We start from the raw sequence: 14,122 nt of genomic DNA on the forward strand, positions 1-14,122 counted from the left end.
ATTTCAAATTACTAAACCATGTACATGAAAGTGTAATTTATTCTTGGAGAGCAAGCACCAAATCTTTCAGCCTTCCAAACGTGTTTTGAAACTTTTTAAGTTCCTGGAAGAAGAGTGGAAGCTGCCCGTGCAAGGCGGGCTCTGGCATCTCCAGCAGTGCGGTGGGATCGGCTCTGCAGGAGGGACACAGCCCTGGGCAAAGCAGCCTGAGGGCTCTGGAGCTGCTCCTGCCCTGTCAGGCTGCAGCTGGAGCACCAAGCAGCGCTGCCCATCCACCTGCCCCAGCATCCTGTCTCCTTTAGGAGTGATGGTATCCGATGGTCGGCGTGAAACATGAGAAATCCCTCGTGTGTAAGTTGTCTTACCCTGGGAAGCATCTCTCTACCTGATCAGCTGCATATGTAAAACCCTGTCAGCATTTTTGCTTATGAGAGTAACTGAGTATTCTTGACCTTTAGACTGAGTAATTTCTTCTAATGGGTGATTCTGCAATATAATTACCTGTGGAGAAAATTCTATTTTTTCCTTCTTTCTGAAAGATTCCAAATGTTTTTAGCTTCCTGAACTGGGGACAACAGGAGGTAGCAAGCAGCTCTACTTTTCTTTCTTTAGTACCCTCTTAGGTCTTGTACTTAATTTGCCTTCTGTGGCTTTCAGTTTCTCAGTATGTTTAAATTTCTGATGGCAATTTCATTTGTCTTTCCACACCACCTCTTAGGATTATACTTGACATAAGTGCCTGGTTACTATGCAAGCTATCACAAACAATGTTGCATGAGCTGATTTACATAAAGGTGGATATCACCAGCCTTTTCCCTTTTCTACTCTTTTTCATCCTGAATTTTTGTTACCACAAACTTGGTTAACCAGTAATACCCAAGTCTTTAAATAACCACAAAAAACCAAAAAAAAAAAAAAAGAAAAAAACCCACAAAAATAACCCCAAAAAAACCCAAAACCACCAAACCCCACTGCCCCCCCAAAAAAAACCCAAATAAGAAATCACCCAAAACAGAAACCTATGAATTCTCAGCCCTCCTCAATGGCAGTTTACTAAAACTGGAGAAAGACTTTTTCAGCTCCTTCAAAATGTAGCACTTTTCTTTAAAGAAACCCTGTAAGTTACTGAAATCTTGTAGGTATGTGTAGAAACTGCATGTTGTAGGAAAGGAAAAGGTCCAGGCATGACTCTTGACCTCTTGCAAGACCTCTTGAAGCAGGAGTTAGAACTTCTAGGAATGTCCCTCAGCTTCAGCTTGTGAATTTTATGTGAATCAAATGTAAAATATCTTAGGAGTCAGCCTTCTCTCAAACACATTGCTATGCTTCTGGCAGCCTTTCTTCCTCAGCCTAAAACAATCACAGGGTAGACAACATTATACCACGTTGAAGGGAGGGAGGACTGTTACCCAAACAAGAATATTTCTACAAAAACCCTTGAAACAATTGCACAAATATGCTCTGCAGAATGGCAGATGGAGTTCAATGTCCTGGGAAGGGATGGGGCTTGGAGTGGATACTCAGATCCCTGAGTATTTGCATAAAACAGGATGTCAGAATTTTTAGACTGAAGATGGTTGTGACTCAGGGAGTTTGTGCTCAGCTCTGGTGGTCATTTGCCATTACTAGTGTGAAAAGACTTAATGCAAACTAACAAAAAGAACATGCTGCAGTGGCTGTGCATCACTTTCTCTGGTGTAATGAATGTTTACTTTGAGGAGTCATTTGTTACTGCTCTTTGCAGGTTTGGACTGTGAAGTGTTTCTTTCAGTTCCCCTCTTTCCCCATGCTTCCATGTTCTGTGTATTTGGGTGATAGCCATTACCACTCCCAGTTACTAGCATGGAATACTTAGGCAGAGGTTTCACTGAGGAGCCCTCACCACAAGGGTTGTGCTCTGCTCTGAACAGCTGTTGTTTCCTATCCAGCACTGATGACATTAAATTTGCTTGTTCTCACGTTTTAAGCCATCAGTCTTTCAGGTGTAGTGTAGGTCATTAAGGCTGCCTGAGTGGGGAAAACCACTTTCTGTGATCTCTTTGATACTGCAGGTGCCAGGCTAAAGACTTGAGCTCTGTCTCTGGCAGAGTGGTGCAGAAGGAGCTGGGCCTGGAAGCAGCCAAAGCTCTGCTTTGTGGTTTAGCCAGGGAAAAGGAAACAGCTGAATTTTCCATCGTGCTGCTGCTGTCTGATGACAGATGCCTTGAGCACAAGCTGGGCCTGGAATGGCTCCAGAGCTGAAACTCGAAATGGGAGATCTCCACCCATATCTTTCTGGCATGTTTGTTGTGTGTTTCTTCCTGGAGCTGTGGCTCCTGAGGCAGATTAGGCTGATTTCCCTCTGCAGTAGCAGCCAGAGGAGACGTTCTGCCCTGTCTCCCCAGTATCCCACCAGCTCCCTCCATCCACAGCCATGCAACCACTTCAAAGATATATTTACAAGCCAGAGGAAGCATATCAGAAAGTCTAAATAAAAGGGGACACACAGTAAAAATACTCAGAAGAGGGAGGAAAAAGCAATGATTCAAATGATGCCATCTCCCTTTAATTGTGACTCAGGTCTCTGCTGTACTGACTTAGTACTCCAGTACTATTTAGACAACCTGGCAACTCTCTAATAAAAGTGTATTTTATGAACCTTCACCTCTAAGCACTTCTGCCTTGAGTAAGAATTTCTCTCTGTAACTGGAGCTCAGGTATTTTCCCATGTGATATCATGCCTTCCAGCAGTTTATTTAGGAAATCTTACTGGCATGATCCCCTGCTCTATAAAAAATACAGACCTTTTGTTTGTGTTCTATGCTGGGTGGTGATAGGTCTCATCTCACTCTATTAGAGCAGGAGGACTAGTATATTAGTACTGGCAGAGGTAATGTTTTGCAATGAGCTCTTCTTTTATACCTTGAAGAGAGATTTTTTGCTCTGTGCCATGGGAGAGAACTGTAGTGTGCCAGAGTTGAAAAGAAAAACCTGTAGCTGTTGGTTTTCAAGTAAGAGGCATTGGAAAATTTTGTCCTGGGAGTATGCTGAATCCTGCTCACTGAAGGAGAATAGAATAGAATAGAATAGAATAGAATAGAATAGAATAGAATAGAATAGAATAGAATAGAATAGAATAGAATAGAATAGAATAGAATAGAATAGAACAGAACAGCCTTAGAGGGAGACCTTCAAACTTTCTGCTGTGGGTTTGGTATTGTTGGGGGACTTTTAAGTCTTGTCATCAGATTTTTTTATGCTATCTCTCCCTTACCCACCAGCTCTGGAAAAGTACCCATGAACAAAAAATTGAAGCATTTAAAAAACTGTGATGAACAAAACAAGTCAGAGGATAAGGAAAAAGGCTCTGGCTTCCCTGTAATCATGGCTGAAGTTACATCTGATCATATTTGTTTCAGTGAGCGGTGGGAACATCATCCTATAATTGGGGTCCTGATCAAATTTGTCATTGGACATCTATAGCTGGCTAATGAAGGTGATCACCCTGTAATTAGTCTGTGTGCCTTTCCTTTATGTACATATTTGAAATATAATGCACATCACCTTCAGTCACGTTCCTCCCTGTGGTGAGGGTGGGGATCTCTGCTCTTGCAGCCATGTGTTTCTGACAATCCAGTTGGTGAGGCATGTTAGGACTCTCTTCTTGGCTTGCTATCTGGCACAGGAAAAACTTTTTTTTTTTAATTCAGAAGGTTATTTGTGTCCTTCTGTCGTATCTTAGAGTTTATTTTGAAATTTATGAAACCTATAAGACAGACCCCTCTCCACTTGGAAGCACCAGTCTCCCTCTTATATCACGTCGGGGTCACCATTGGTTGTAGGAAGGGGACCAGGACACCAGGTGGTTCATCACAGGTCCAATTTATTGAAGAAAGCATCAAACACTTATACAGCAAATAATAAGCTTATGAATATTCTGTAAGCCAAGCAATCTATTGGTTAAACTATGCCATGAACTCTTCCTCATTCCTTAGGGGTTAGATCTCTCTTTTCTCATGTCTCTTTCACTATTTGTTATCCTACTACAGCTAGGCCCAAGGACACACTATCTTTTCAGGTGCAGGAGCTGGAATTAGCCACGGTTTTGTACTTTTCCAGTCTTTAGCCAGCCAAACTCCCAACAGCAGAGCACATAGATACCAGAAGGGAGGAGATTAATCTGCACCTCAGAACAAGAGAACTCCTTCAAAGATAGTTGCAGGTTAATATAGTTTAACTTCTTGTTACCAACTACTGTAAGCATCGGAGGGAGAGGGGAACAGGCAAAAATTTGGGAACTAGCAAGTCATTCTAAAACGTTATCCCACTTGAACACACTTTGAGACACAACACTCACACAGGTTGAGGCCCTGTTTTAGCAGTTACACTCAAGAAACATTGTCTTTCACTCCATTGTATAGGCATTTTAATGGTGTCTGTGACCACAGTGATGTTTCACAGCAATTTTTATTTGTATGGTATTCAGTGGCTATGAACAGATAAATACAATGATAATTTTATGTAGAGTTTTCTTTGTCAAGTGTTGGTTATATATCACATTAATTTAGACGTGAACTACAAGAAAATGCATTTTGAGATATCGTTTTAAAAAACCCAACTAAGTTACAGTGAACAGGGAGTATTTACAGTGGAAATTGTAAGACACAAAACATGTTGCTTAGCCAGAAAAGCAGGAGTTGCCTCATGAAACACTTGCACAGGTGTGAAAGGTAAATTTAGGATAGGTTTTTCAAAGCATCAAAGTCACCTTTTTAAACTTGGCAGTGACTAATGTTCTCTTAATTCTCCTGCCTGTATATAAAAACATAAGCCTTGGTTCCCAGTTCCCTCCATAAGTTAACATCCACAAGTTCCTGTGAGCATCAGTGCTTCCTTGCTCCTTATCAACATTTGAAACCAAAGTATACAAAAAATGAATACAGTATTGAACAATGACCAAAATTAAATTATGTTTTCTAGTACTGACATTGCTTTTCCTCTCCAAAGAAGATAACTTTGATAAATCCATCATTATGTGGTAGAAGTATTAAAAAATTTTAAAAAAAGGAAGAAAACCAGTTGCCATGGCCTAATTACCTTTGCTTGATAAAACCATAAATATTACATCCTAAATTAATATAGCTAACCATTTAATCCTTATTTCACCTTTGGGAAATTTATGGATCCTAATATAAATTATGCAATAAGGTACATAAGGTTGAGAAATTAACTCTTAGTTTTGTAAAGGGAAATTACTAAAAAAATTCAGAGAATATTTGCTACAGTAAATACCATTAGTGATTGTACCACAAATTGATGCCTTTGGGAGTCACTGCCTGCCCACAGCACAGCTGCTCTTCTACTGTTTCCTGGGATCACATTCATTTTAACAGATCACAGTGGCCCTGAAATGTGAGTGAATGTCTGCGTGACCTCAGGTCTGAGCTGCTGGAAGTTTCTGTTCCAGAGCTCAGAAGATGAACGCAAGTGGGGACTTATTTAGTCCTCTTGAGCCATCAAGTGTGCAGTTGCAGAGTTTTTTCCGCGACAGTGTCACTTTCAGCTCTACAGCAGCCCATTTTCTAAGATCCTTTCCTCATCCTCAGGGAAGGTTTTGTTTTGTGCAGCATTGCTTTGGAGGAACACCATCAAGGGTGGAGAAAGCAGAGGAACACAACAAAGCTTCCCGGTACTACTGATGCAGCGCCGAGGGTCTGATGTGCTTCAGTGGTTTGTACTGCACATGAAAACCTGTGTTTGTGAGCATGGAGGTGAGAGCCAACAAATGACTGAACAGGAAGACATTGAGCCTTGCTAATTGCTCTACTGCTGTAAACAAAACTCTCACAGAAACTAACTACGAGAGCGTGTTCCGTTGCTTTGCTGTTCATTTCTGTGGCACCTGAATGTGTTTATTTCACTGAAACCCAGGAGCAGCGATAGTCCCGCTCCTCCAAAAACAAAAAAAAAAAGGCAATACTCGGCGACAGAGGAGCCATATGTTCTGGTAGGACAGGCATTAATGCCCATTTTAATATTTTTTTTAATAGAAAACCTGTTTCAGTTCTAAGAAGAACGACGCGGAGGACGGGAGCCAGCAGCACCTGTAAGCCAAGGGCGGTGCTCGGGGCACGGCGGGGTGAAGGCAGCAGCGCATCGCCGCCGCCGGGGACCGCCCGAGCCGCGGGACGGAGGGAGCGGCACAGCCCAGCCCGGCACGGCCCGGCCCCTCCGGCGGCGGGCGGGAAGGGGCCGGGGGAAGGCGCACACAGCGCCCCGGCCGCCGGCGGAGCCGCCCTCTCTCCCTGCGCTCGGGTTCGCCCACGCCCAGCGCGGCACGGCGCTGCCCGGCCCGAGGCTCAGGCCGCAGGGGCCGGAGCCCGCCGGGGCAGGAGGAGGCGGAGGTGCGGGACCATGCTGGCCGGGCTGGGTAGGGCGCTGCGCAGCGGCAGGCGGCAGCTCCCGGGGCTGCTGGGCTGGCGGGATGGCTGCCCGCCGCCCTCGGCGCCTCAGGTAAGACGGGGAGCGGGCGAGGATTCCCGCGGGACGGTGGCAGGAAGAGGCGGAATTGCCCCTCACGGCTGCTGGCGCCTCGCCCGCCTCTGCCCCGGGGTGCGGCGGGGGCGCAGGGGGACGGAGCTTGGGGCAGGTGTTCCCCCGGCCGGGCTGGGGCCCCTCGGGCTGCGGGGCTCCGGCGCTTCCCCCGGGCTGCGGGGCTCCGGCGCTCCCCTCGCTCGCCCCGGGCCGTGCCCGGCGGGGCGCGGTGACTCACGGGCGGCAGGCGCCGGGGGCTCTGCCCCGGGTGACTCACGGGCTGGCTGCTCTGTAAACAGCGAGGAGTAAAACGCCAGTGCACAAAAAGTTTCTCTTGCGGGCTGTCGCGGTGCTGCTACTTCTGCCCTGTACGTGAAGTGCTGAAGTCCTCCTGCCTTGAGCTTCTCCGGGCTTTCGGAAGTCCCAGAGGTTCTGTGATTAGGAACAATACAGGCAAACAGACGCACGATGGATTTAAAGATCTGCTGGCGCGTAGGACAGTGTGGTATTAAGAGTCCTGAGCGACTCCTAATTGCTGGGAGAGGAGGCAGGTCCTTTTTTTCAAGTTCTGAACAATAGATACGCCGTGTATGCCTGGAGATACTGCTGTGGTGGAGCAGGACAGAGCCCATCCCTGTGTCCGGGGCCCTCCCACCCAAGGAAGTTGGTGGGGTGTGTGCGGTGACAGAAGGAAGTCCAGGGCGATCTGGCGCTTCTTACTGAGCAGCTTCCACAGCCCGTGTCTCGAAACCTGCGGCAGTGGGTGGAGTGGAGTTGTACGAAATGAACTTTCTACTTTTCCCCAGTATTTTTTTTTTTCTCAAACTATTCGAAAAGCCTATTAAAAAATTCCATTGCATTAATTCGCCCCTCATCCCTTAATGCGAATAGCCCTTCTTTGCCTTCTCATGACTGTATACGAGGACATCTAAGTAGGGAATTTAAGATAAATATTGACTTAGCCTCCTTTATCTTCCGAGGTCTTAGCAGGGGGTGCTGCAAACACCTTTTACCTCGCTGAGAGCGTTTGCATTGTCATTCAGCTCACACTGACACCACCTATTCAGTTTGCCACCTCTGACTTCTCCAGGGTACTGCGTGGCAGACAAGCTTCGTGCTTTTCTAAGGCTCTAAATCTAGACTGAAAGCTGATAAAGCTCTAAGAAGAGACACCAAAAATGAGAGGAGAAGGAGGAGGTGGAGGAGGAAAAGCTCTTACTTTGGCACCACTGTCATAATCAGAAAGAGCAAAAAATGATCGTGTCTGTTACTTTGTGGGATGGAACGACGGTGACATGCATCGGGAATTAAATTCCTGCATCAAATAGGTGAAGCAGAGAGATGTTGTAATGGTGAGGAAAAATCTAATTGGGAAAAGTGTTTAATACAAGATTTGGTTTATTTAATAAGTGGAAATTTTTGGGACAAATTCATATACAGTACTTTTTATGGTCTCTGCAGCTTGTTTGATGCTGTGTTTGGTGATGGGAATCAAGTCTGCCCTTGTGCCTTTTGGGGCCTTGACTGGATTTTCCACTCGTAAAGCTGGAGGTGGCATTTCAGTGGCTACCCCAGGTTGTAGGATGTGCACTTGGTCATCACATACTGCAGGTACTCAGGTGTTGATGGGCAGGTGTGTGAATGCACAGTGTGTTTGTGTGCTGTGGTTTTGGCTAATAAATATACAGCTGTGGGGATAAATGCACCATTATTGCTAATTCAATGTAATTTTTTTCAGGTTTGCAGGATTACAGCCGGGATTGCTGTCCTAAGGAGCTGTATCCTTAATCATTAGCTTTTCAGCTCCACTTTTAAACAAGAACTACAGCTCTTCCTAAAGCTGTCATTAGCTGCTTTGCCTTTCAGAGGGGTACTTATACAAATTCTGCATTTTGTAAGATTGAGGCTTTTTGTTAGGTGGGTTTTTCTGTATTTAAAGTGGTTAGTTGTTAGACAGACTCGAGCTGCCTGAGATGTCCTGGGATTGGTGCTTTGACAAGAATGTGGGAGAAATCTGGACAGCAGGCTGTGTGCAAAAGAGAAAAGGGCTTAGCAGCATAGGCAGTTTTTCAAAATAATTGAAGCATATTATATTGTATTCTTTGGCCAGGCATTCTTATTACACATAATTTCATTCCCCAAAGGCTGCAGTTCATTTTGCTGGAGTCCCAGATTTGTAATTCTGCAGTTATTTTGCATGTGGTAAAACCTAAAGGTTGCCAACTCTTTTGCTTCCTCTTGACTTGCATGTTTTAACTCCTGCAGCTCATGCTGAAAGAAATGCCCTGCTTCCAGTGTTCTCTGTGAGGAACATCTCCCCTTGCCATATCTCAGTGGAGAATGCATTTGTTAACACAGAATCAAGGTTTTTAATTGCTGGGGGTTTTGTTGTTTGTTTGGGGTGGTTTTTTGTGGTTTTTTTTGTTTGTTTGTTTGGGTTTTTTAATTAATAAATCTTTTAAGCCAGGAAACATTGAAGGGACTGGATTTAATTTATTTTTTTTTCAGATCGTCCTGGTTAATTTCTCCATAGTGCTGAATCCTTCTGGTCTAAAATTGTGTTTCTTTTTATGGCCATTCACGTAAGTGAAATTTCTAGTTTAGTCTCTGCTATGGAGATCTCTACCAGCATGCCTGCATCGCTCAGGATGGGTGGCAGCCATGGAAATTGAAGAAGTCTGGGTTAGAGGGTTTTTCTTAGCTTAAAACCTGGTTTCTTTGCAGTAACACAGCCCTGTGTCTTGCTAAAACTGTTCGTATCCTGTGTGAAGGTGCTGGAATTGTGACATTTCCTCTGCAAAAGGCAGCGCTTGCTTTGAGCAAATATTAGTGAGGGAAGTAAAATGGCAAAATTTGAATTGTTTTCAAAATGTACCTTTATTTAGCATCATTAATTCAGAATACATTCCATTTCTATGCACAACATTCTCTTAAAACTGTGCCTCTGGAATATATTGGCAAGGGGAAAGATCGTGTGTAAGCTGGCAAGAGCAAATTGCAAAGGTTTCTGTGAAAAACATTATGGATTTATTTTCTTCCTTGATTGGGATATTGCATATGCTTGTTGCTGAGGGGAATTTTCTTCCTAGCTGCAAACTGCAGCCAGTAGGAGAGTCATTGGGTTTATCTGCAGAAAGCAGAGTAGTGAGGGTTTTGTTTTGGGGCTTTTTTTTTTTGGTCAGTTCCCAACGTCATCCATATCTGTCAAAAAATGGTTTTTTCCATGCTTTCAGCTGGTAAATTTTTGACTACCCAGTTCCTCAGACTAGCTTCAACTTTTTTCCTGTCCTTCCTGTTAGTTTTTATAGTAATTCTTACTCTCAATCACCATAATTCTCCTAGCATTACACCTATCCAGTTTGTCTGTCCGTTTTATACAGTCTTATAAGCAAGGATCTGAATGGGTCCTTGATAGCCACAGGATATTCCCATGGAGGTTTTTAATTTTGCCTCTTTCTCTTTTGCATCTGACCTACTGCTGGGATTTTTAAGATATTCTGACAGACAGCAACGCCAGGACATCCCAGGCAACTACAGAGAAGCAGACTGTCATTGAATATCATTTGCAGCCAAATATTTCACATAAATGTGGTTTGAGTCCCTACTTTTTATTTTCAGCCCACTCAAGTCCTTTGGAAATTGATATCTAATTGGAGCCAAGAACTGGGAGTAATTTATGGCCGCTGGGCGTGTTTTCCCTTGTCTTTCCTCCGCTTTGAAAGCCTGGCGCAACAAAACTTAGCTTGTTGATCCAAATCTTCTTTCCTCCTGCTCATACTGGCATATATCAACAAAATATATGCCAGTGAACTGTTTGTTTATGGAAGCACTGTTCACTCTTTGAAATACTAATTTCTGAATGTCTTAGAAAAACCTATTTAGAAGATCTCTGGTGCTTCTGCTGCAAAAATTTTCCCGTCTCAGCAAGTTCATTTTTTTGACTTTGCTGTTGTGTCTGTGCCAGAATAGCAGGGTGGCATTGGGAATGGCTGCTAGTCATTTGCTGTTGTCTCTTCTCATCTGGCAGCTGGGAGATGGCTCTATTTTCCCTGATAAATACACTTTTGGGGAGAGATGTGATGTATAGCACAGAAATTAATCTCTCTTTGTACTTCTGCAGATACTCCCATGAAATGTTTTGCTGTGCGTTCTCTCTCCAGTGCAGATGCTGTAGTTACATAGTGGGCTGTGAGATACTCTTGTGTGTGCACATAAAATTACCTGCAAGACACTCGTTCCCTTAGAGGTTTGGGAAATTTCTAAAAACCAGCCTCACTCAGGGTTTGAAACATGCATCAGCAGTGAGACTTCAAATTCTTGGTGTTGTGTTCCAGTGGGGCAATTGACATAAAAGTAGCTAATTGAAATGTGTAGATCAAATCAGCTTTTCTTGCATGGTGTTGCTTCTTTTGCCTACTCTGAATGTCAGCAGATGTATGTCTTTGGTGGTTGTGTGAGTATGGCAGTTCCTAAGGAAAGGAAATGAAAACCAGCTCTGGGAAGGCTGGAAAGAATGTGGTCATTCTCTTCAGCATCACAAGCTTAAGGAAGTTAGAGCTTTTGTGTGCTAAGCCAAGGCTGCGTTGTACTGAAGGAAACGTAAAGAAAACTGAAATGCTGGTCTAACATTATTGTCCATAGCAAAATCTGTGTAAGTTTTAAACAGATTTCTTGAAGATCTTTCTCAAGAAAGATCTTGATATAGGAGTGTAGAGTACAAGCTGTGCTTCCCAAAGTTTGGGAAGTACATTACTTCAAATATATTCAACAGGTTTGTTGTAAAGGAAAATGAAAATTTATATGACTTCCTGTTGATAGTGACTTTAAAAAAATATTTAATTTAGAATGGGGATAGAAATAGTCATAAGGTGACCCACCTGTGTTGGGTGCTCCATGATTAGTAAAATAGATGACAAAAAATGATGCTGTGATTTCATTTGCAGTGGATGCTGTGATCACACAAACAGTGCTGTAATTATAAGTTTTTTGTTGAGATGAAGCTAAGTCTGGCACTGTTCCTTTTAGCACTCTTAGCAAGTGTGCTGAAAGACTTCACTCACAATCTTTATACCTGCAAAAAAAATAATACTAAACCTCTAGAGGATGTCTGAGAAAATTGCTTTGCAAGTGTCTGAGATGCTCTGAAGATTTACCACAAATCACTGAAGTGCTGAGCACTTAAGGCTGTTGACAAACCGTATTTTAAGAATACGAGTCTCTTCTAATTCTGTTTTTCTTTTTACATTTTGGTGTTTGAGAGCCTATAGGACAAAAATGTAGACCTTGTCCTAGAGTTTATAATATCTTAATTTCTGAAGGGGTAGGAAAAGAGGGAAAGGGAAATAGAGATGTTTGTGGTTTGGTTTTTGCTTTTTTTTTGTACTGAGGCTTTCCCCTCTGGAAGTCCTCCTTACACTGTGAGACTTTTGGCGTCAGAGAGGAAGCAAACAGCACACCTGTTCTCAACATCTAGTTAAACAGCAACATTTTCAGTTCCCCCTTCCCACTGAGGCAGAATGATCTGAGGGAAAATGAATGGAGTAGCTGTGCTTGAGTTGGGCTTGCTTTCTTTAAGATCATCCTGAAGATGTTCTTAGGAAACAGCATCAAAGGTGAATTTCCCATTGGGTGTCTCATGGTGGGGAAGTCCCTCCATCTGAGAAGGCAGTAAACTCTTCTGAGCCTACAAGTGCCTCATGGTCACTTCTGTGCCTTTTTATGATATGGTGTTAACTAAGTGTCTGTAAAGGGCATGTATCAGCAGCTCTTGCTCTGGGTTGGTTTCTTATCTCTTTTGCTCTTTTCCAGAAAGATGAAAGGGTGAGGCAGGTTCTCTGTGTTTCTGTCTCATTCTCTGTCTTGCTGTCAGGAGACTGAGTAATAACCTGGTCATTAGGTTTGCATAGAAAAGAGGTGGCTTTTTATAAGGTCACTTCTGCCATTCATATGACTACTCACTTGGTTGTTTCTGTATCTCAGAGCTGATCTGAGCAGCCCAGCAAAGAACTGAAGTTAACTGTTTGTTCTGTGAACTTGCACAGGGAGGCTGGGGGGAGGACAATTTTCAGGCCTGCAGGTTATTTGTAGTGACATGTTCTGTTCTCAGCTCATACCTGAGTCCTGGGTCCCTGGAAATTCCTGCCATCCAGGTGTTGGGAAAGCATGGATCTATACCCTGAAGATCAGGTCCATTGCTAGGGAAATAAATCCCTCATGTCAGAATGGCTCTGTAGCACAGCAGCTGAAGAAGAGAAGTTAAAATGAACATTGTTTGGCTGCCTGCCTGCTAAGGATGGTGGCTTTTGTCCATGAACTAATTCTCCTTTGTTCAAGTGAGGCTGGGTGTAGGCAGGCCACTGTCAGCTGTCAGCAGTCAGGGCATGGATAAACAAAAGGCTTTGTGCCTGTGTGATGAGGACTGGCAAGCACAACCTCCCCTTAGTGATCAGGAAATACTCAGTACTTCTTCAAATGGAAATGGAAGAAAGGTGTTTACTCTATAAATGTGACATTTATACCTTTAGAAGAGTTGAATTTATCATCATGAGCACAGGCAGTGCATCTTCAAAGGGACAGAAAAATTGAGTACGTTATACACAAGGCAAGATATAATTTACTTTTTTCCTTCAGATTTTGAACAACTTTGAAAACCGTTTTGAAGCAGTTGTTTTCACATTTACTGTCTCATCATTTTTGATCAAAATTACTTCAGTCCTCACATTTCTGTCAGATGGAGAGAAATAAACTGTCTCCTTTTAAGAGTATTTTGTTTATCTGCAAAGTAGGCAGCAATTTCAGCTTCCCAGCATCTTCCATTGTTACCTAAAACTAAAGGGACTACAGATTGATTTAGAGATCACGGAAGCATCCGTAAGTGTATTGTATGTTTGCCAGAGTGGAACAAAAATTACATTGCTTTTCTTCCTGGCAAATCAAACTCCATATATCACAAGGATATCACTTTGGCCAGAGTGCTGTGGTGAGGAAAAGATCACAGAATGTTAAAGGTGGGAAGGTACCACAGGGGGTCACCTGGTCCAGCCTCCTTGCTCAAGAAGGGACATCCTTGAGCACATGGCACAGAATTGCATCCAGATGGTTCTTGAATGTCTCCAGTGAGGGAGAGTCCACAGCCTCTGTGGGCAACCTGTTCCAGTGTTCTGCTCCAAGATGAGAGTTATTTGTGTGGTGTGGTCACTGGTTGTGCTTGAAGTGCCTATGCCATACTGTTCACAAACAACGTTCCTATGGGTTTGTTCGAGGTTTCTTTTTTCTAGGGCCTCACCTGACCCTCTCTGCATCCTCTCATGAAAACTGTTATTTTTACTCTGTACTTGCTGTTTGAACCAGCTGCTCTCTGCCGGTGACTGCACAGCTGTGAGCATTTTCCATTGTAATATCTGGGGTAGGAAGGCTTTTGTAAAACACCTTTATGTGTTAGTTCTAAATAGAAGCATAGAGGTGCCAGGCCCCTGAGGCACAGCAGCATTCACTCTTCTAGGGGCCTTTGTGGCCTCAGCTGCTCCTTGGGCAGCCCCTGTAGGCTGGAGTCCCTCCAGGAGGACATGGCCACCACAGGGTTCCCGATCCAGGGGCAGACCTAGCACAG

General features: G+C 43.7%; 1 protein-coding gene across 1 annotated transcript in view; it reads left to right on the forward strand.

The window, feature by feature from the left end:
* Positions 1-6,201: 6,201 nt before the first annotated feature.
* MCUB (mitochondrial calcium uniporter dominant negative subunit beta) overlaps positions 6,202-14,122 on the forward strand; it is a 41,804-nt gene continuing 33,883 nt past the window's right edge. Inside the window, exon 1 of the mRNA XM_064710954.1 lies at positions 6,202-6,492. Within this exon, the coding sequence (XP_064567024.1) occupies positions 6,394-6,492 (99 nt within the window). The 5' untranslated portion in view covers positions 6,202-6,393. The remainder of the gene's footprint in view (positions 6,493-14,122) is intronic.

Source organism: Zonotrichia leucophrys, chromosome 4 (assembly GCF_028769735.1).
Source record: "Zonotrichia leucophrys gambelii isolate GWCS_2022_RI chromosome 4, RI_Zleu_2.0, whole genome shotgun sequence".
Taxonomy (NCBI): Eukaryota; Metazoa; Chordata; class Aves; order Passeriformes; family Passerellidae; genus Zonotrichia; species Zonotrichia leucophrys.